The sequence below is a fragment of the Homalodisca vitripennis genome, chromosome 3 (genome assembly GCF_021130785.1).
Source record: "Homalodisca vitripennis isolate AUS2020 chromosome 3, UT_GWSS_2.1, whole genome shotgun sequence".
Lineage (NCBI taxonomy): Eukaryota > Metazoa > Arthropoda > Insecta > Hemiptera > Cicadellidae > Homalodisca > Homalodisca vitripennis.
Genome location: NC_060209.1, coordinates 96,984,518 through 97,005,641, shown reverse-complemented (window position 1 = coordinate 97,005,641; position 21,124 = coordinate 96,984,518). Strand labels below are relative to the sequence as shown.

General features: G+C 35.4%; 1 protein-coding gene across 1 annotated transcript in view; it reads right to left on the bottom strand.

The window, feature by feature from the left end:
* LOC124357212 (protein qui-1) overlaps positions 1-13,055 on the bottom strand; it is a gene marked incomplete at its 5' end in the record, with an annotated part of 40,860 nt that extends 27,805 nt beyond the window's left edge. The window contains 4 exons of the mRNA XM_046808759.1: positions 5,181-5,304; positions 6,335-6,466; positions 11,821-11,946; positions 12,815-13,055. Coding sequence (XP_046664715.1) covers positions 5,181-5,304; positions 6,335-6,466; positions 11,821-11,946; positions 12,815-13,055 — 623 coding nt within the window. The remainder of the gene's footprint in view (positions 1-5,180; positions 5,305-6,334; positions 6,467-11,820; positions 11,947-12,814) is intronic.
* Positions 13,056-21,124: the final 8,069 nt, after the last annotated feature.

Here is a 21,124-nt window from a genome sequence, read left to right as displayed (position 1 = left end):
TTAATAGATAACCCATTTTATGATGTAAAAGAGTTTTTAAATTTCACTTTTAACAAGACAACTTTTAAATTTTAAGCTAAGTTACCATTTTATAGGTCAACCGCTATTAAAGAAACCTGCGCAGAAGCAAATTTCTGAGCAGTATTGCGCAGGAGGGGCCCCCCTCCCGGAGTTGGGGTGGGGAGTGGGACCAGCAGGCAGCACCTTCTTGTATCTGTTTGTCAGCTGTGTGGATCGTGTCTCGCTCTCACAGTTTTGTTTACACTGCAGCTACTTTACCTGTTCTATAACTATATATTTTATGTGTAAGCATGTACAAGTATCGCAGTCTAAGCGTAAAATATTAATTGAACAGATTAATGTAGCTATAGATGTATCCAGGAAGCTTGCATTTTGTTTTTAGGTTAGCCGTGCAGTGGCAGTGGCCATTAGAGATTTGTCGTTCAATTCGAACGGGTCAGTCAAGTGAACAAGTGATCCAGATCAGAGTGTTTCAAAAGACCCGTTCACCTAGAACGTTTCGTTCACTTTTTCCTGCCAACTGAATAAGTTTGATACTTTTTTCAAACTAGATATGTTATTTTTAATGATCGTTAAAACTTATAATATTATTATTAAGTTCATTTAAAAACTCTTATCCATGAAAAATAGTTTAACATCACATGGAACTAACTAAAACTATAGAGTTTATGCATTAGGTTACACTAGGTCCTCAAAATTGTTCAGTGTTACTTTAGTTTACTGCTAACCGATTAAAAATAAAACCGTAATCGTATAACTCAACAGGGGAACTAGGGGGTTTCCCCATTTGTAGGGAATAACCTTACTTATGATAAATAAAAGGCATATCAATCAACCAAGTCTATTGATTATAAGTATTAAACATTTAAAATATTTAGCAATGTATCTGGTAACTTACAATTACTTTTTTTAAATAAATTTTAATAGATATATTTCCATTTAATAGATGCCTGAAATAATACATTTATTGTTATATATCTATCCATTCACTGAACGATATGCTGTTTCTTCCTCTATTCGAATACTTTTTAATAGCAGATCCTTTCGTTATCTCGGTCATTACATCCAGTCGTTCATTCGTTCATTTTGTTCAGTCAGCACGATGACCAGTAAAACACGCTCTAGCGGGAAGGCTTAGTAACTTTGTACTGACCGGTTCAACTGAACATGTCGCAACAGTGAACGATACCGACTGAGCCGGATTAGTCAGCTGATCAAATAGAGTGAGCGCCGAGCAGTGGTGGGGTACTTGGAGGGGTATTTACCCCACCCTGCGTGAACTCAAATCAACCAAGGTTTTTTTTGTTAGCGGTTTACCTATAATTTAGTTTTAAGGATCTTTTAACTGTTGACGCTTTGTATGTGCCTTAAACTCATATTTTTATATTTTTGCAATGTAAAACTTACTCTTAATTAATTTTCTAACTTGTAACCTGCAATTGAAGATTCTATTGTAATTTGGTTATAAATCATGTTGTAATTTGACTCTGCCTATTGCATATCATGTTTAAAACCCGTTTCTTCCCACTGTCGACATTTGTCGACACGCAACTTAATATTTTTTTGTGGGAAATTTTGATTGTCTAGGACTCTTACGATAATATCCCGCTGTTATGTTGGTATCTCTGAACTAGCAGTTGATGCGCCGCGGCAGTGGCTAGTTTGGTGCTTTTGTGTCAACAACTCTACTGATTGACTCTCAGCCTCACTATGTCACTGATAGACAGGTAAGTGTATTACAACCTTGTAAATAATAATATTATTTACCGTACGCTATTTATAGTGATATAAGATATGTGTATGACGTATTACTGTGTTGAACGTGTAAAATATTGTTTTTAGGGTATCGATTTTACAATCATAAATATTGATGTCGACAAATGTCGACAGTGGGCACCAGCGGTAGGGGTCGATGTCCATTACAACAAATTGTTTTTTTTAGGTTGACGGTAGCTGACATCGCTAATATATTGGAAGAGAGTGAAAATATTATAGATCCAACTTTTTTTCCAGCCCTCAGTGACTGTGATTCCGATGACGATGATAGTGGCAACATAAATCATTTATCTTGGCAACCAACTCAGAGCTGGTGGTGAGCTGATAGGAAGAAAATTAACTGAAGATGGGTTAGTTACAATAAGAATTGGTGGAAATACCTGAAGAAAAAAGTGACCAAGAAGAAGTGGAACAAGTAGAAGATAAGAAATTTGAGGAACCTGTGGACGAAGATGACAGTTGTAGTAAGCGTAGATGTTGTTTTTGAAGAAGAAACCCAAGGAAAAGTTAGTAAAAATACGTTAGAGAGCAGAACTAAAAAAAGAAAACAAATAAAAGATGTTAGAACAAAAAAGAAGGTGAAAGGAAATAAGTCAAAACGTACATGGGAAGAAAAAGACCATTGCAGATGTAAGCTCTATAGAGTTTACTCGTGCGAATTTCTTGTCAAATGATTATTCTCCTGTAGAACTGTTTGAAATGTTCTTTGATGACGAGGTCGTAGAGTACATTGTTTATTGCACTAATCAATATTCCCTAGAAAAAGGAAACATAAACTTTTCTACATCAAAAAAATGAAATACGTCTGTTTTTCGCCATTCTTTTTCTATCAGGATACAACACTATGGCTCGTTACAGAATGTACTGGGAAACGGCAGAGGACACACATCATGAAGCAGTTTCACGTGCAATTTCACGTAATCGTTTTTCAGGATATCTTGAAAAACATTTCACTCTTCTGTGAAAATGATAAATTAGACAAAGATGACAAGTTTGCCAAAGTTCGCTCTGTTATGTGCATGCTGAACGAGCGATGGCTTCGTTAACTTCCCAGGTGACATTTACTTATCCATTGATGAATCCATGGTACCTTATTTTGGAAGGCACGGGTTGAAACAACATATCCATGGGAAGCCTATCCGATTCGGATATAAAGTTTGGATATTAGCTACAAGGTTAGGCTACGCTATTCAAGCGGAAAACCGTATTAGGGCAAAGCGACTGGAGCAAATATTCCTGAGCTCGGTGTGGGAGGCTCAGTTGTCATTGATCTTATATCTGAACTCCCACAGGACAGAAAATATAGTTTGTTTTTCGACAACTTCTTTACATCTTTAAAACTGCTGGAAGCGTTAAAAAAAACAGGGGATATCATGGTACAGGGACCATAAGGGTAGACTGAGTTGAGGATGCCCCTCTTCGTAAACCTCAAGATCTCAAGAAAGAACCAAGAGGTACTTTCCATCAAATAACTGACACAGACACCAACATAACACTTGTAAGATACATGGACAACAGTGTTTTTACTACAGCGTCGACAGCAACAGGCGTTCATCCTGAGGGGAAAGCAAAGCGTTGGTCCTCTAGCAATAAAAAACACATCGTTGTGCCACAGCCCAAAACTGTGTCAATTGGTACAATATGAATATGGGTGGGGTGGATAGGCTAGATGAAAATGTATCTACCTACCGTATTCATATTCGCAACAAAAAGTGGTATTGGCCAATGGTTGCATACATGCTGAATGTGAGTATGAATAATGCTTGGATTTTATACAGATGACGCCAAAAAGGAGCTGAAGAACAATTAGATCTTCTTGGATTCACCCGCTACATTGTCCGTACGTACATGCGAACATGCACAAGCCATCGATCCTCTGCAGGACGGCCAAGCCAGACAGTATCCAGTAGGGTGTTGCCTGAAAATCCGATTCAGTGGAAAAGATCATCATTTAGAAACAGTTTCAAAGCAAATTCGCTGCGCACTGTGTTCCAAAGCAACAAGGAAACGGTTTGCAAGGACTTGTCAAGTTGGATGCCATGTGCTTTGTGCGGAGGCTTTCCATACTTCCTGAGGAAGTAATCTCTTATACAATCCTTTCTGATATGTAATCTATTCATAAATACTGTAATGGAACAATAAAAGCATCATTATTTCATTTTTTAACTTATTTTAAAAACCACCCCCTTTCATTCCCACTGTCGACAAATGTCTACATTAGCCTCTATTCTCTAACTGCACCCGTTCATGCCCACTGTCGACATATGTCGACATGCTATAATTTATTGTTTATTATTAAATTTTACATATTTCATACTAAAACTATAGTAAATAACTGATAATAAAGCAAATAACCAAAGGCCACCAAAAAATCTGACAAAAAAATAATTTGGGCAGAAACGGGTTAATAGCAATAAAGAATGTCTATGTCTATGTCTAAGACAAAGAATATTAAATGAAGCGGCTGAAATACTACGCAATATTATGGATGGCTACTTCAATCGGCTAGCTCACTGTCAAACTGCAATGGGAGAACAATTTGAACATTTATTGTAAATAAAAGATTAGTTGCAAATTATGAATAAGCAAGTACTTTGTTCTAAGATTGTATTTTCACATAGTGAATAAAATAGCATTGCTAGTGTGTAACTATGTTAACTCATAAACAAAAAGACGACAAATTCATTTTAGTTTTATTTATTGTGTTATAAATTTATGACATAATTTGCTAATTAAAAAAAAGTCAGTGAAAACACATCGGTTAGTAGAGTGAAACGCCGCCTACCGCATCAGAATACGACGATCCAGTAGGAAATGGCAGCGCATAATGTACTTCACAATGTGTACATAAAATAACCCGCCATTTCTGATTGGATAAACCTTTTGAGATGCGGTTTGCGACATTCAACTCTACTAAGTGAGCTCTTTCAAATGAGATATCACTCGACCCATGCTTTCATTTAAGATTTCCATGTTTTCCTCTGTGGGCCGTCACCCCATGGTTGGCATGTCATGGTTTACATAGCCATATGACACTGTGCAAAGTTTATAGATGTTATCTGCTATGGTTTGTAAAATATTAAGCCGTACCCAGACTTTTCAAACACCTTGTATAATCTCAAAGATAATAAATAAAGATTATTCTGATACTGATTCTCAAATGCAAATTTTTGGAAATAGGTGAAGATTCTCAAAATTTTCAACTGCAGGAAGGCAAACAACCTTTTCAAGGTAAGCATTATTTAATAAAAGAAGGGCATACACTAGTGATTTTATTACTTTTGTTGTAAATCTACCACTTTTTATATTATAGGATACAGTATATTCTACAATTCTCTATCTAACGAGCACTGCACCTTGAGTTTATACAAGAATGTACTCACTATATCCTCAACTTCTGTTCGAAGGATGATAAATCCCACACGATGATGGAAGTGTCCTCTGATCCTGTAAATAGGAAGTGGGACTGCCTCGTTATAGCTAAACAGAGCACAGGTCCACTGTGTCCTGCAAAAACCCATAATAAGAATTTAAGCATCTAAAAGAAAATTGGAGTGATGTTCATGATGACATTTAACAATCTTAAGTAGACCAGCTTAAATTGGATGGTATTTTTAGTTTAGTGGAATTGGATCATGTTGTAAGATTCAATATCACAGGATTTGTGTTTCCAAAAAGTATTTGCTAGATTGGTTCTATGGCTTTTGACAAATAAACATAATGCTCTGAAACAAGATTAGCAACACTTCTGGATTTGTTTTGAATAGTAGATTTGAATAAGACAAAAGGCCTCAGGAGTAGGGCCTACATAATAATGTCTTACATTATAACTATACAGTAGGGCCAACTATAAGAACTCATTGGATTTGATATTAATCTTTGGTCATTACAATATGATCTTAAAACCTAGTTAAAACATAACAATTAACTGCTATGTAATAATAGGTTTAACCTCCATCAACTCCCAGTGGGTTAACTTCTGGTTAGTTTATACCTTCCAGTTGAATCTACAGTGGGTGCAACAAAAACCGATATGTCACTTAAATCTGGGGCAACCTTATGGATGTCCAGAAGTGGCACATCACTAACCGCAATGTCGAGATATTAGGGTGCAAGGGTGGATTGATAGATCTAGTCTACTGCAGGAGATGACTGTTAGAACTGATGGGGATCCCTACGTGTTGCCCTACGTGTGTTAAGGCTGTTGTCACCCTTTGCCTCTTTTGACTGGAGAGGCTGGTACAGAGCTGGGTTTCCTTTCTTATAAGGAGACACGACTGAGACTAATGCCTCACCCTTAACCCTGCATTAGTGCAAAGTCCTTTTAGCACTAATGGCAATTTCTCAACTTCTTGTCCTAAGAGAACTAAAAAAACCTCCACCATGGATGTGATATATTCACTATTTTACCTTGATGTGTGGAAGATGTAGGTGTTGTCCTACTACCAATCCTACTTGATTTCGCATTTCTTTCATTCCACCTCCTATTGAAACAAAGATATCATTTGGGCCAACAAGCTTTGTATTATTATAATACCTTTGAAAGTGTGAACAAGTGTGTTGGACATGATGTGCCAGAGCTGGATCTCGCCTGTCAAGGTTACCAACACAACATGTTGAGCTGAAGGTGTTGGAGCTATCAATCCCACCCCTGCTGAACAGATTACACCTGGACACATAAAAACAGTATAGTGTAAACAAGTTGCTTAACGTTGACACTGTTATAAATTTTACAATAGTATTAGTACTTCTTTAGGTCTGGTGGTCATCATGTGATGCCCTACTGATATGGCTGTTTCATAGCAGATAACCACAAACTGATGATTTACTTGAGCAACCGAGATGTAAAACCCAAAATCACTAACAGATTAGATTTGCAGTGCATTAGGATCCAATAATAATATAAAAGGAAATATTGGAGCTTAAAAATTCGTTTTCAAGAGGCCCATTAACCCCAGAAATATTGGAAATCTAATTGAAACCATTGAAATTACTTCTCACTGGCTAAACTCTCTTTCATTAAATAACTATTGTATGTATTTAATTTATTGCATTTATTGTTGTTAACTCAGTAAAGGCATCCCATCAATCAAGATATTTATTATTTTAGATTTAAAACAGTGTAAGAGCATATATTTTATTTCTTTTAGTAGAATATTGTACAGATTGGTAGACGTATGTGTAGTGGTTTTCTGTGGTGCACTGAAATAGAACTGCTTTATTCTTAAACTATTTTTGTTTATTGTACCTTAGCTATGGTAATTACTATTAGTGGTAAATGTGTCAAAATTTTTGTGTAGGTTCATTGCAAAGAGTGTAAAGTATTTATAAAGATGGTTGTGTATGTTTTACATATAATGTATAAACCCAATAACTGTTTAGAGTGATTTGCGTTTTATGACAAACAGAACTTTACAAATTACCCTTATATCACTCTTAAGTACTCTTTTGTAATAAGAGTACTTTGTTGATGTGTGAACTGTTTCCCCAAAGTAAGTACTCCATAACATAAAATGGTATTTTTGTGTGTATAATTTTTGTTAAAAAGGTTGTGATGCACAATTGTATAATCTTCTTACTATATAAATCCCATAAAACATTTTATTTGTGATATGATTTACACAGGTATTCCAGTTAAAGTTATATTCTAACCAAATACCTAATAACTGTAATCAGATGTTTTTTAAAACTTTTCAACTATTTATTGTCATGTGTAAAATTGAATTCACAGATTTTAATAATATTCATGACAAATTATTTTTGGAACACCAATTTTTCAAAGTAGGTAAAGTGCTATTAACTAAATTTTGATCTGTTTCGAATATGCTGTTGAAGTTATATTAAAACCAAAATCATCTGCAAACAGAAATCCGTGATTAAATTCATATTTATTGCTTGGTAGATCATTTATTAAAACATTAAATAATATTGGACAAGTATTGAACTTAGCAGTACACTAAATGTGATTGATCTACCTTTTGATATAATACAATTTCAATAGAAAAATTGAGTCCTTTCAGTTGACTGCCACAGGTGAGCTCACTTTGCGTTTAACTGCCACGCACATGTTATCACGTTCCAAACATCTGGCTCCCTACACAGTGCCTGACAGATATAAGAGGACATACATTGGCCTGTGACATGTCCTGAGCACAAGTCAAGAGTACAAGAATCACAATCACACATCACACCAGCACTGGCAAAAGTGGGATACTAACACAAAATTGTCCTTCCTGCCCCATTGTTTCAGATGACATGACACAGAGCTGAAGAAAGATCCAACATCGATTTTCGTGTTAGTATCCCACTTTCACCAGTGCTGGTGTGACTTGTGATTGTGATTCTCGTACTCGTGACTTGCATTCTATGCAGTAATAACGCCTGGACTGGACTCCAAGCAGCTTTTGGGTATATTTGTACCCTTTTCTTTCCCTTCTTTTCTTCCTTCTGTTCCTTATTTTTGTACGTACCGTACTAATACTTCCCGCACCTGACAAAGAGGATAGATTCCAATCCTTGAAACGTTGTGTTATACCTTTTGTAACATATAATGATGGCAAATGTGCGAAATCCTGACATCATACATAAACCATAAAGACAAATGTCTACACTATTTTTTTAAGTGGTGGGATTGCATCTGGTAATGAATGATAATATTATAAATATTATAGTCTGAGATAGCCAATTTATTCTTCATTATATCCAGTTTCAGAAAATATATAATGGTATCCAGGTTTTCTTGAGGAAAAAATTATATAATATATTGTAAAAACCACAAATTAACCCTACAGAGGTCGCGTCACTAACAGTTACGTAAGAGGTCGCGCACGGTGGATTCCACCAGGTTCATAAGAAAATATGAAACGAACACATTTTACAGTTTTATTGTACAAACTTACATTTAACATGATGAGCAATATGTAAAATTTGTTTTAAAGTATTATTACTATTGCAAAATCGTAAAAATATTTGTAAAATTATTATATTTATCAAAACAAACTTTAAAATTGTAACTGAATGAATTACTGTGGTAAAAATACTTGTACATTAATATTGGTAACAATACTTATATAATGTAATTTAAATATAGAAACATGTACTTCTAGTATAAAAAATAATGTAATAAATGATATTGTATTATATAAAAATATAGTAAAAAAATCTTACAACCTGGTAAGAAATTAGCTTAGTTGCAATTAGTCACTTGTGGAATCATCATTATCTTCTTCTGCACATTGAGAACAAGTAAACACGGTGTGCTCCCTGCAAATGTACTTGTGACAGATTGTGACACGTAGTTTTTACTTTTCCGGTTTTTTCTTCCAGTTGCAGATACCACAACGTCCCTCAAGATTTGCTGCAGGCTGGGGCCTCTCCTCCTCTTGAAGTCCCAGCATTTGTGTGATGCTTCGTTTTAGCTGCCTTGGAAGTCTTTCTTCCCCATGCCGAGCTACCAAATAATTAAAACAAAGATCTTTGGCGAGATCCTTCAGGAATTCCCTTCGGACAATGTCAAAGTCTCCTCTTTTGTGTTTGTACACAATATAACTATTTAGCCCAATGGTATTTAGAAGACTGAAAAAAGATAGTAAGCGGCCAACGATTGCTTGTTCTCGCAACTGAATACCGTGCCTTATACTCATCAACAACATCCACTCCTCCTTTAGTAGAATTATAAAAGGTCAAAATGAAAGGCTTTTTAGCATCTCCAGACTGAGGGTCAATTTCGTCACTGTGGTGCATGGTAGACAGTAGAAGAACAACTTTTTTTTTCTTCGGGCAGTACGATAGCAGAGTTTTTCCATCTTTGAAGGCAAACATGCTGCTGGATACAGGACGATTCCTTGTATCTATTAACTCAAGTGGTATTTCTTTTTTATTTTTTTCGGTAGGGTACCCACTAAAGTCAAATTGTGATCATTCTTGAGAGTCTCGGCAAGGGGTATGGATGTATACCAATTATCCGTGGTAATGTTTTCTTCCAGTACCACTCACAGGCTGGACGAGTCTGGAAACTACAGCAAGACCCAGAATTCTGTATTTGAAAGGGACCCGGTGGTTGCTTGCCAGCATAAATCTCTAAATTCATGGTATAAAATGTTTTTGCACAGGTCAGAGCATGAATTTTCAGACCATATTTTGCAGGCTTGTTTTTTATAAACTGCCGAAATTTACAACGACCTCGAAAAGATTCGAGCATCCTCGTCAACTGTAAGATACTCAGAAACAGAAAAATTTGTTTTGCACTTTTCTACCAATAATTCAAACAGATCTCGAATGGGTGCAAGCCTATCAGCCTCTTCCGATGCTTCCTAGTATCAGCATCGTCAAATCTCAAACACTCTGATCAAGAACTTGAACCTTCTCAAGTTCATACAGTTGCGAAAAAACTCCACGCCTGTACCATCTGTTGCCATAAATCATATAGATTCAAATGAGAAGCACGAAGGATTCCTGCCATATAAAGAAGTCCTATGAATGCCTCTATTTCATTTCTGGATGTGTCAGCCGCATCACGCTCACGAGTGTACCCAGGACGAACTTTTCGTATACGCTGGTTGGTGCAGGTTACAATGCTATCTAACACTTCATCGGTAAAAAACAATCTCCAAGCAGCAACAGGGTTTTGAACATCAAAGTTTTGTCTTACACCTGGTAATCGCCGAACTAAGTTAGCAGCAGGTGTTCGCACATTCTGTCTAGGACAGTGAACACTCCATTTCGTTACTCCATCTTTACCTGTATATTCTGGAGATGCTTCCAAAAAACGGTACTTCCGCTTCCTCTCCTGATTGTTCTGACGCTGTGTCTTCTTCCTGCACTTGATACATGATCTTCATCTTCATCATCGAATCCAGTTCACCAATAGGAGCGACAACGGGCCTCATCAAGAAAAAGTTGTCTTCTTATAGCACCTGGATTTACAAGTCTTTCCTCCTCTTGTCTTTCTTCCCTTTCGACACTGTTTCAACAAATTCACAAGTCTCTCTTCTTCATTTCTATTCATATTGACATCAAAATAACAATAACGAACAATAATACACTACACAGAACAATCACAATTTTAGATACCGCGAGAGGTCGCGCACGGTGGAAATGACAGGTTATACAACGTTGGCAGTACGGCTGGTGACTGAAGAGGCGGAAGGGTGGGGGGTAGCCACTTGATTTGGTTGCGGGCGAGTCCATCTGAAGGTATAGGGGGGGTGGAGCGTCAAACTAGTTCTGTTCAAAAAGTTGTAAGCAAAAATGTAACACCCCGGTGGAAAAGACAGTGTCGCGACCTCTGAAGGGTTAATAGTACATGAATGGCAAAATTTGTTGCTATAGTTACGATTATTTTCAAAAATTTACAAAAATATAATTCTTACACTAAATGTTTTAAAATATACCAAAATTTAGAGGATTATACATACTATAAAACAATAAATAAATTAATAGCCAATTTCTAAATTTTTATTTTTGGAACATGGTGGGATGTACCTAACTTTTTTACTATGAGTATGATTATTTTCATAATTTAACAAAAAACATGTAATTTTTACACTAAATATTTCCAAATTATACCAAAATTTAGAATAGTAAAGCCTAAAACAAAGCTATAACATGCTATAAACCAACGTAATAAATCAACACCACGATATATCACTAATTTTCAAAATGTCTAGATACGATCTTTCAGGCAAGTTTTATGACGTCACTATGACATTACTTTTACCAAAAAAGCAAAACAAATTTCACCATTGAAATCAGCCATTCTTTCTGTTTGAAATGCTAAATAAATAGTGGTAGTAAAGTTGATTTGTGTATATGAACTGTCAAAACAGGTGTATATCAGATCGACATTATGTCGATTGCCACCCATAAATCGATTCAGATTGCCATAATGTCAATTACTAGTTTTTGAGTTAACCCCCCTCAAGAAGTATTTTTAATTGTTGGGTTTGGGCCCCCTAAATTCAAATCTTAATTATCCCGCTGCTTATAATATTAGTAAGCTAATTATTTTATAAATAGTTTTACTCTTGATTTGCAGTGGAAGAGGGGGCTGCAGCCAGCCGCTGAGAGGCACTAGCAAAGGATCTGTATAGCCATCACACCAAGCCATGGCTGCCAAGATCATCCTGGAGATCAGGTTACCACTGCTGTCTGTAACACAAGCCAACTATATAATAATATGAGGTAGTAACAGCATTTTGACTGTGGAAAATAAAAAAAAATATCAAAGTAAAACTAATAACAGTGAGTCCAAACCGATTTTTTATAGTTCAAAATTGTTATTAATACAGGTCAAAATTAAGCATTTATACGAATCACAAATTTATCAAACTAATTGTAATGCTCTTATGCTCCTAAGGGATCAGACATGTAGTTACTACTTACTTCTTTTAGATATTTATATTTGTTTTCTCTTACAAACTCCTTTAATTGTCCATAAAATGTGACTAATTAATGAAAAATGTGGTGTTTACTAACTGTAGTCAGAAGCTGTAAAGGAGGTGATAAAAAACATACCATCCTTAAGTCCTAGAGTTTGAAAAAAAACATTGTTCTAATGATGAGAATAAGGTAAATTTTCTTCCCTAACTTTCATTGTATGGATTTATTCAACTATTTACTGCATTATAATTCACAAGATTTACTGTTCTTATTTTTTGATTTACCAAAATACTAAGCAATATCGGTACTGATTTAAACTTTAACAAAAATACTATACTCCTGCGTAAGTTTTTGATGGCCAACAACATAAACTTGACAAAAATGTCATAATAGTTTTGAGTCCAATGTAAAATAAAATGTACCTTTTATTGTTGACTATTAAGGCAAAATAATTACACACAAAGTATCTGGTGGAACCCTCATTTGTGGAATAGTGTATAAATATAACTTATATTACATAGGTAACTTAATTCGAATATAAAACAGGTTTTGGATAGTGTAAAAATATTATAAACTATATAAAATTATGAAATTGAGCTCAATAGTCTCAAAAAACAGATACAAATAACATAGTTACCTGCGACAGGCCTGAGCCAGCAGATGACTTGAGCAGCAAGTTGTAGTGTGTCACGTGTCAACACGTCACTAGACTTGCGCACCGTGTAGTAGATAAGCTCCACATCACGGTCGAGGCAGTAGCAGCGGACATGCTCCAGTATCGAGCGCAGGTAACTCACCGAGATGGTGCGTACAGCAGCCAACAGGAAGTCAAAATTGCAGATTGTCAACTGTTTCAGCCGACCACTGTCTCCTGTACATTAATGCGCAATAGCTGAAATTTGCTATTTGTTGGTATAAATCTCTTACTAACAGAAGATGCCAATATACTCAACTCTATACTAACTATTTATTGTAAGTATGAGTAGAAAATGAGAAACATGAAAGATTGATATGCAGCCTTGTTATTAGCTAAAATCTACAATTTCTTCGTTTATAAAATGCATCATAAATAAAATAATTCATAGCTTAATAACAAATGGAAATAGTTATAACAGTCTAGGAGCCGAGGGCCAATTTGAATTGTATAAGCATGAAACCTGGTTTTTCTTGGAATCAAGAGAGGAATATCTCTGAAGAAAGAATCAATCATCAGCTTCGCTAGTTTTGATAAAAATCTAAATGCAAAGGTAAAAAAAGGAATACATATATCAAACATAAATGTTTGTAACTGTTCTGGCAACTTCATAAGTTAATTAATAAATTTGTGTGCCTGGACTTCTGCTTTAGATAATTTTTCATATTTGTCTAATAGCTTGAATAGATTCTTTTGATAGTAAACATACTCTTATTCTTGTTATTATAATCTAATGTGAATCTAGAAATAGTGAAGTAATAGTGTTCAGTATTATGCTCTTGTATAAAGACAGTAGTGTATACAGCAATTTTTTTGGGGGGGAGAACTGACACACTGAGAAATGTAAGAAGTATAAAATACCCTTAAACAATATTGTCTCAGGAATCTTCTGCCAGGATATTGTTGAGGTTTACAACATAAATGTATTCTAGCTTAAAACAAACTTCTGGGTGTAATTTTCATGTTTGTCTTTCAGTATTTCGGGATGCTTGAGCCCCCTGAGCTCCCCATAATGAGATAATTTATAATATAAGTAGAAATCAGTTGTTCACTAGACAACATTTAATAGTTGCTTCAATTTCAACAATTTATTTTAAATAATTATGTATGTTTAAATAATTTTTATTAATTTCATGTTTAATATTATTTAGCAAATCTCATGAATGGCCGTGCATTTAGGTGATGTAGCAGTGCTGAATTAGCTTTCATTATGGGAATCCTATTTGTGTCTTTACAAACATTTTTGTTATTTTTTATATATTATCCACTGTAATTTTCACTATTCTTGTTTGTGTTATCATCACGTAAATAAAGCCTATCGTCTATTTCTGCATCGAATATTTCCATGACATAATAAATAAGACTATAACATACTCCAGGAAAAGTGACACACAACAACACGTGGTAGTTGTTTACACTGTGTGACTACAGTGAACTGATTAAGGTACAGTCATGACAGAGGACCAAGGATGTGCTGATATGTTGTAGAAGGCGCCAGAACTACTTGCATGATGTGCAGTTATCATATAAATGCTTCTTGTATGATATTACAACAGACAACAGAACAAAACAGGAGTAATATAACAATGCATAATATAACATCAGTAGCATGTTTATGCAATCGCTATGACCATAATATTAGGTCAAAAACCATGAAGTGGTTAATGCTTTATTATAACAAGACAGAATATTCCTAAAATATCTAATAAATCAATAATATTTATTCTAGAGATCAAAATAAAACTTGGATGTATAAGATGTTTGAAAAATGTATTTTTTCAGATTTGGAGCTCTCTAAAGATTAAAAATGAAAGAATTTGGTTTAGGAACACTATGCGACTAAAGGTATTTAGTTAGGTGTTCTTAAACCATATTAATCAAGTCTATAATGCTGCTGCAGCATGAGACTAAAACTTTCCCTTCATTTTTCCAAATGGGCAATTATGCTGATAATTCTGACCATTTAAAAAACTAATTAATAATATATGATGATTCAAAAAACAATATCTAATTTGTCAATTAAAAGCAAACTTCAGAAACTGGAATTGGTAGGAGATAATCACAACCATTTTACAAGAAATCGTAACAATGTAGCAATAGCCCCCATATCTTAGAAGTTAGAAAAAACTGGAGTATATTGGATCAAAACTTTATAACATTTTTGGGCTACATTCAATGAATTAAAAATAAAATTAAAAAAGTTTCTCATTGACAAGGCCATATACTCTTTTGATGAATTGTAATGAGATGATTTGTTTAACTTAGAACTGTTTTAATTGTAAGCTTTTAACTGTAATAATTTAATTGAAACTGTGATATATCTCCTTTTTCAGTATGTATTCTTGTTTTTTTTTTTTTATCTGGCATGGACATGAATTAAAATCCTGACACTATTCTTGTATACTTGTGTGTATGCTATATGAACAAAGAAAAACCAGTCTTAAATTACTGCCTTCAAATTTAATGTTATAATTTTTTTTGAAGCAGGAGAATATGTTATCTTCATAGATTATTAACTGCTGGCAGCATACTTAATCTTTTAGAGAGTACATACAAGCACTAGCACAAGTAGGAAAATATCTGCAAAAGTTCACATTTATTGTTTTCTCTCCTAATTTATTTTAAATACAGAAGTATTTACTTCTGTCTTGTAGGGGGTTTATGTTCTTATAAAAATCACAAACCAAAATTAAAACTACAAAGGAATGCATTTCTGCATTCACATCACACCAGCATAGGCAAAAGTGGCTTCCCGCTCCTGACTGTTTTCATGTTAATATCCCACATTCGCCTGTGCTGGTGTGATGTGCGATTGTGATTCTTGTACTCGTGACTTGTGCTCGGGACTTGGATTCTGTGCAATGACAATTCAAGATTCAAGATTTTTATTGTTGTAGACTGTATAGCATAACAATGGTCAAAGATCACTAAGGCTAGAATATTTTCCAGTTAAAGTTAGATTTAACTACGTCAAAATACTCACAGACCTCATATAAACAGTTTTTGACTAGGAAGTTCTTAACTGGTGATTTAAATTTATTGTACGGCACTTTCTTGATTTTATTTGGTAAAATATTGTACATTTTTTTACCCATATATTCAAAACTATTTTGTGTACTAGTATACATACATCTTTTCGTGTTTAAATTATTTTTATATCTTGTGTTAAAGCCGTGAATACTGGTTGAGTCATTAAATTTATTTATATTTTCTTTAATATGCAACAGGGTTGAGAACACATACAGTGATGGCAATGAAATTTCTCCTAGGCATATGAATAAAGGTTTACAATGGGTTTGATCTGGAGCGCCACATATTAACCTGATTGCCCTCTTCTGTAACGTAAAATCTTTTTTACACCATCCGGAATTACCCCATAAGGAGATACCGTAGCTAAGATGGCTTTGAATGTAAGCATAGTATATGCTTAGAAGGATGTCAGGAGTAACACTGCTCTTTAGAGATCTTGACAAAAAGAGCCCCATTGCTAGTTTGGTGGCTACATTGTCAATATGATTACCCCATTTTAAGTCAGTTTGTAAAAATATGTTCAGGAACTTCAAAGCACAGATGGAAAGAAATCTTTTGGTGACAAACTAAGTGTTAAGTCCTGCATCTTCCCAGCATTCAGACTTAGCTTATTAGCACAGCACCAGTCTACAACTATTTTTGTCTTATCTTCTAGGGTGTTATGGGCCTCCATAGTACTACTCTCTCTGACATTTAAACCTAAGTCATCTGCGAATAAAAAACTATTTACATTGGAATTAGCTAAGATGCTAGGTAAGTCATTAATATATCAAATAAACAGTGTAAGCCCCACTGAACACCAAGCAGCTTTTGGATATGTTTGAACCATTTTTCCCTTCTTTTCTTCTTTCTGTATTTATTTTTTTATGTACTAATACCTCACCCACCTGACAAAGAGGATAGATTCCAATCCTTGAGAAACGTTGTGTTATACCTATTGTAAAATATAACAACGACAAATGTTCCAAATCCTGTTATCCTTTCAAACCTTCCATCATCAATAACAGACTTTAAACAAAGAATTGACTGCTATTTTCAATTGCTTTCCCTAAAGGTTGAATTTATCATAAAAATGTTTTAATCTGCCTGTGGAGTTGGTTATTCAATCAAACTCCACAATATTTTTCTGTTATTGTTTGGTAAATTAAAAGTTTGAAACAGAATTTTAGATGAAAAATCCATCACATTTGTATGCACAGATTATCTAGATCTAGATTATAGTTTCTGCAATGAGCAAACTTTAACAATTGATTTTTAATTAATAACTTGATTTTCTTATTTCTATTAAACCAATTATTAGTTAGAATTTTTAATTTAATATTTACAAATACAGGATAAAAATATTTAAAAAACCAGACATAATTGTTTTTAAATTCTGAAATATGCCTCGGCAGTTGCTTTCATAAAAAATGCAAATGAATCTTTTTTAGAAATTTTAACTTGACTTAAATTACAATTCAATCATAAAAATTTACTTAATTTAATGAACACTTAGATTTATTCTTTAAAACTTTTGTCAGCTCCTCCATGGGGGGGGGGGGGGTGGGGGGGGGGGGGGGTGGGGGGGGGGGGGGGTGGGGGGGGGGGGGGGTGGGGGGGGGGGGGGGTGGGGGGGGGGGGGGGTGGGGAGCAAAAAACTCACAAATATACACTATATTAAATTAAACTTCCTTTCACCTAATGAATTTACACTATGTTATACATTAAAACGTAATAATACAAATTTGAGGTGCACTGGTGATAAATCACAACTCTCTACTACAAGGTATTCGCGGGCGAATGTGCGGAGGTGACTAGTAGCGCCGTTGCCGGGACAACGGTGACGTATTGTCTGTGGAGTGGAGTCCTCACCCTCGAAACCCCTCACCCCGCGCGCGCAAACAAGTCAGATGCGGACAGTACATGCTACGCTTCTTCAACAGTTATCCAATGAGTCACTTAGCAGAGAGAACTTATCCTGACATTCTGATGCCCGGGTATGTCACACATATTTAGAGTGAAAAAACTATAGGCTACTTGTAAATAGGGAAGGATTCTGGAACCACTTATGTCCAACCACCTGAAAATCGCTTTTTAGCACTCCTTAGATCGTTCCAGCGTGGATTCGTGGCAGAGAAATCCACAGTTTAAAAATCATCTTACAGGGATTTTGCCTTGAGGGCATCTCTCTCTCTCTCTCTCTCTCTCTCTCTCTCTCTTCTCTCTCTCTCTCTCTCTCTCTCTCCCCTCTCCCCCCCATTGTTTTATTATATGTTGATTTATTATCAGTGTCAGTTTTATCAGCTATTATTATTGTTTTTATTTATTGTATTATGTAATGTCAATATTCATTCTTAGTTGTAATTTATTTTCCTTTCGTGTTACATTAAGTTAAGTGTGATAAAGCTGCTGGATATTGATTTCATACAAATGTGATAGATCCATACATACCAGTTAAAAACAGTCTGGTGGTGAATCGCTGATAGCAGTTTTGTAATAAAATTTCCAGCAAACAGCTTTATTTCAGAATAAATATTGCTTGTAGTTTTTATTACTTCTTACCTTGGGGCTTGAGGTCAATCTGCTGTTGGCGTGCATTTACATTCTCCAGCAAGTATACTTGTAGTTTATATTGACTTCTGTTATGCGGTCATACGAAGTGGTCGAGTTGGCCTATTACCCTAATAAAATCTTCATTTATGGCGACTTCAATTTTACCTTATTCTGGTCTATATATTGCTACATATGATGCTTTTCGTCAAGCAACTGATTATATTCAAAATTTGCCATCTTCCTATACCCCCATCAAATAAATCACATTCTTAACTGTAACTGAGTGTCTCTAGACCTACTCTTTCCTCTGAATATGAACTAGAGGCTACAGAATCCAATGATCTCTTGATTGCGCCTGATACTCAACACCCTCCTTTGTTGTCGGTGCTCTTTGTGCAGTCTGCTCTCCTGTCATCGGAGAAAAGGACATATATCAAGGACATAATCTCCGAAAGTGTCACCTACCATCGGCAAGATGGTAGCCAGGAAACATTTTGGGGGGTCAGACAATTGATATTTTCTCGTAATGGACAAGAGTAAGGCCCCATTTTGTTCCCTAAAGTTCTTGACCCGTTTCTTTGTTGAGAACTATCTTTCAGCAGTACATATCGGTAATACTGAATTATTTAAATAATAATAATCGTTTACTAAATACTCGAGAATGCTACAGGCAGAACTTGTCACAAATGGAAGAAAACATACCATTCTCATACCACCGTACCTTTTGTGGCCTGATTAATGCACAGAAAAAATGCTCTAACATGCCCTCCTGCTTGATTCTCGATACTGATAAAGCCATAGACACCTCAAGCAAAATAATGTTAGCTTTTCTCCAGCTAATTCAGTTCAGTTTTTACGTCTCCTTCATTGAATGCTCCTACCTTTAACTACCATGCTCTTTTACGATGATTTTATTCAAACTTGAGCACTTAGATATCAGCAAAGGGAGCTGGTCTTGACAATGTCCCACCTTCAGTACTTCACCATTGCTGAATTCTTCTAGTTGTACCTCTTCACGCAATGTTCAATGAATCTTTGAGTAAATATGTCTTTCCTGGAGCATTGTAGAATGGATTTATTATTCCTCTACGTAAAACTGGAACCTCTGAAATGTAAGGAATTATTGCCCGATAACCATTATCCCTGCATTTAGCAAGGTGTTTGAGAGCATCGTAGTGGACAGACTCTAGTTTCATTTTTCGAGTTTAATCCATCCTTCCAAGCATGGCTTTATACGTGGAAAATTTCCAATATCTTACCCTTCTAGTAATCCGTCCTATCTGCCTTCCGCAAGAAGAATCAGGTCGACAATATTTACACCGATATGACAGAGGCCTCCAGCAAAGTCGACCACACATTTCTTTTGTCAAAGTTGAAGGGTTACGGTGTTGCTGATCCCTTACTCTTATGGATAGCTAATTACCTCAGTGATCGTACTCTTGTTGTCAATATCGGCACCGTGACATCTACTAGTATGCATCTAAACTTTCCAATGTGGTGTAATCTTGAAATCTTAAAGTACAGCTGTTTCTATGTGAGATAAATAAGGCTACATGAGATGCTGAAAAGTTCATGGCTGGAAGGATATTTAACATTTTTTGTTAGTTTTTATTGAAGTTTAAGTGGTAATAAAAATCAGTTCCTCCAATCTTCTTTGGTTCCAGAAGGCTCGATACTAGGTCCATGCCTCTTCAATGCCTTCGTCAAGCATCTCCTTGATGTAGTTCAATCAAGGCGTTACAGTTTGCTGATAATTTAAAAATTTTCTTTGAGATACCCACGGTTGCAAACTTCAGAAACCTATAGCAGAGCCTGACTGAAATAGAGGAATGGTGTCAACGTAACATGATGTCTGTAAATCCAACTAAATGTTTTACTGTCACATTTCACCACATCAAACTTCCCTTGCTGACTACATCATTCATCTTCAATATCCAAATTCCGAGATCTCAGAGCATTAAAGACTTAGGTGTCCACTTTGACTGTTCCTAGGGGTTTTCAGGGCACATTGACATTATCTGCAATTAGGCCAACAAGATGCTCGGTCTTATATCTAGATTTTCAAGAGGAATCAACAATCCAGTGGTTCTGAGATTTCTATGCTGTTCCTTTGTTAGACAGCTTGTGGAATACGCCAGTTTCGTTTGGTCCCTTGCACCAACTATGCCAAGAACATACGATATCGCACAACTAGAATATTTCAAGCAGCAATAGACTTAAGTATTTCATGAAGTATCTTCTGATAGGCAGTTTTATACATAAAGCCGTTATTGAGATATAAGCAATAAGAACAGCTCCCTTACACGACTTTCCCCTCCTTTGAGACACACCAGTTGGGAGGTTGATATCAATTTTTATGTATTTTAAAGCTATTAAGTGCCTCAGACAACAATCAAGACACATTACATTAGAATTTCAGAGCATGCTCAACCCTAATACTTTCTGTTCTATGTTATGTGTTGGTGATTAGTCTGACCTTGTAACTACTAAAGACGATAATTCTAACCTTCACTCCCGACTTAAACCCTGCCTTCACTTAATAAATAATGTGAAGTAGTGCAGAAATACAAGGACGTTGATTAGTTAAGAGAACTGTGTAATTAACCATGTGGCGATAACTGAATTGATAGATATACTGCTCCTTGAAACTACTGGACATTATGAGTAAAATTCACACTTAGCTCCTACAAG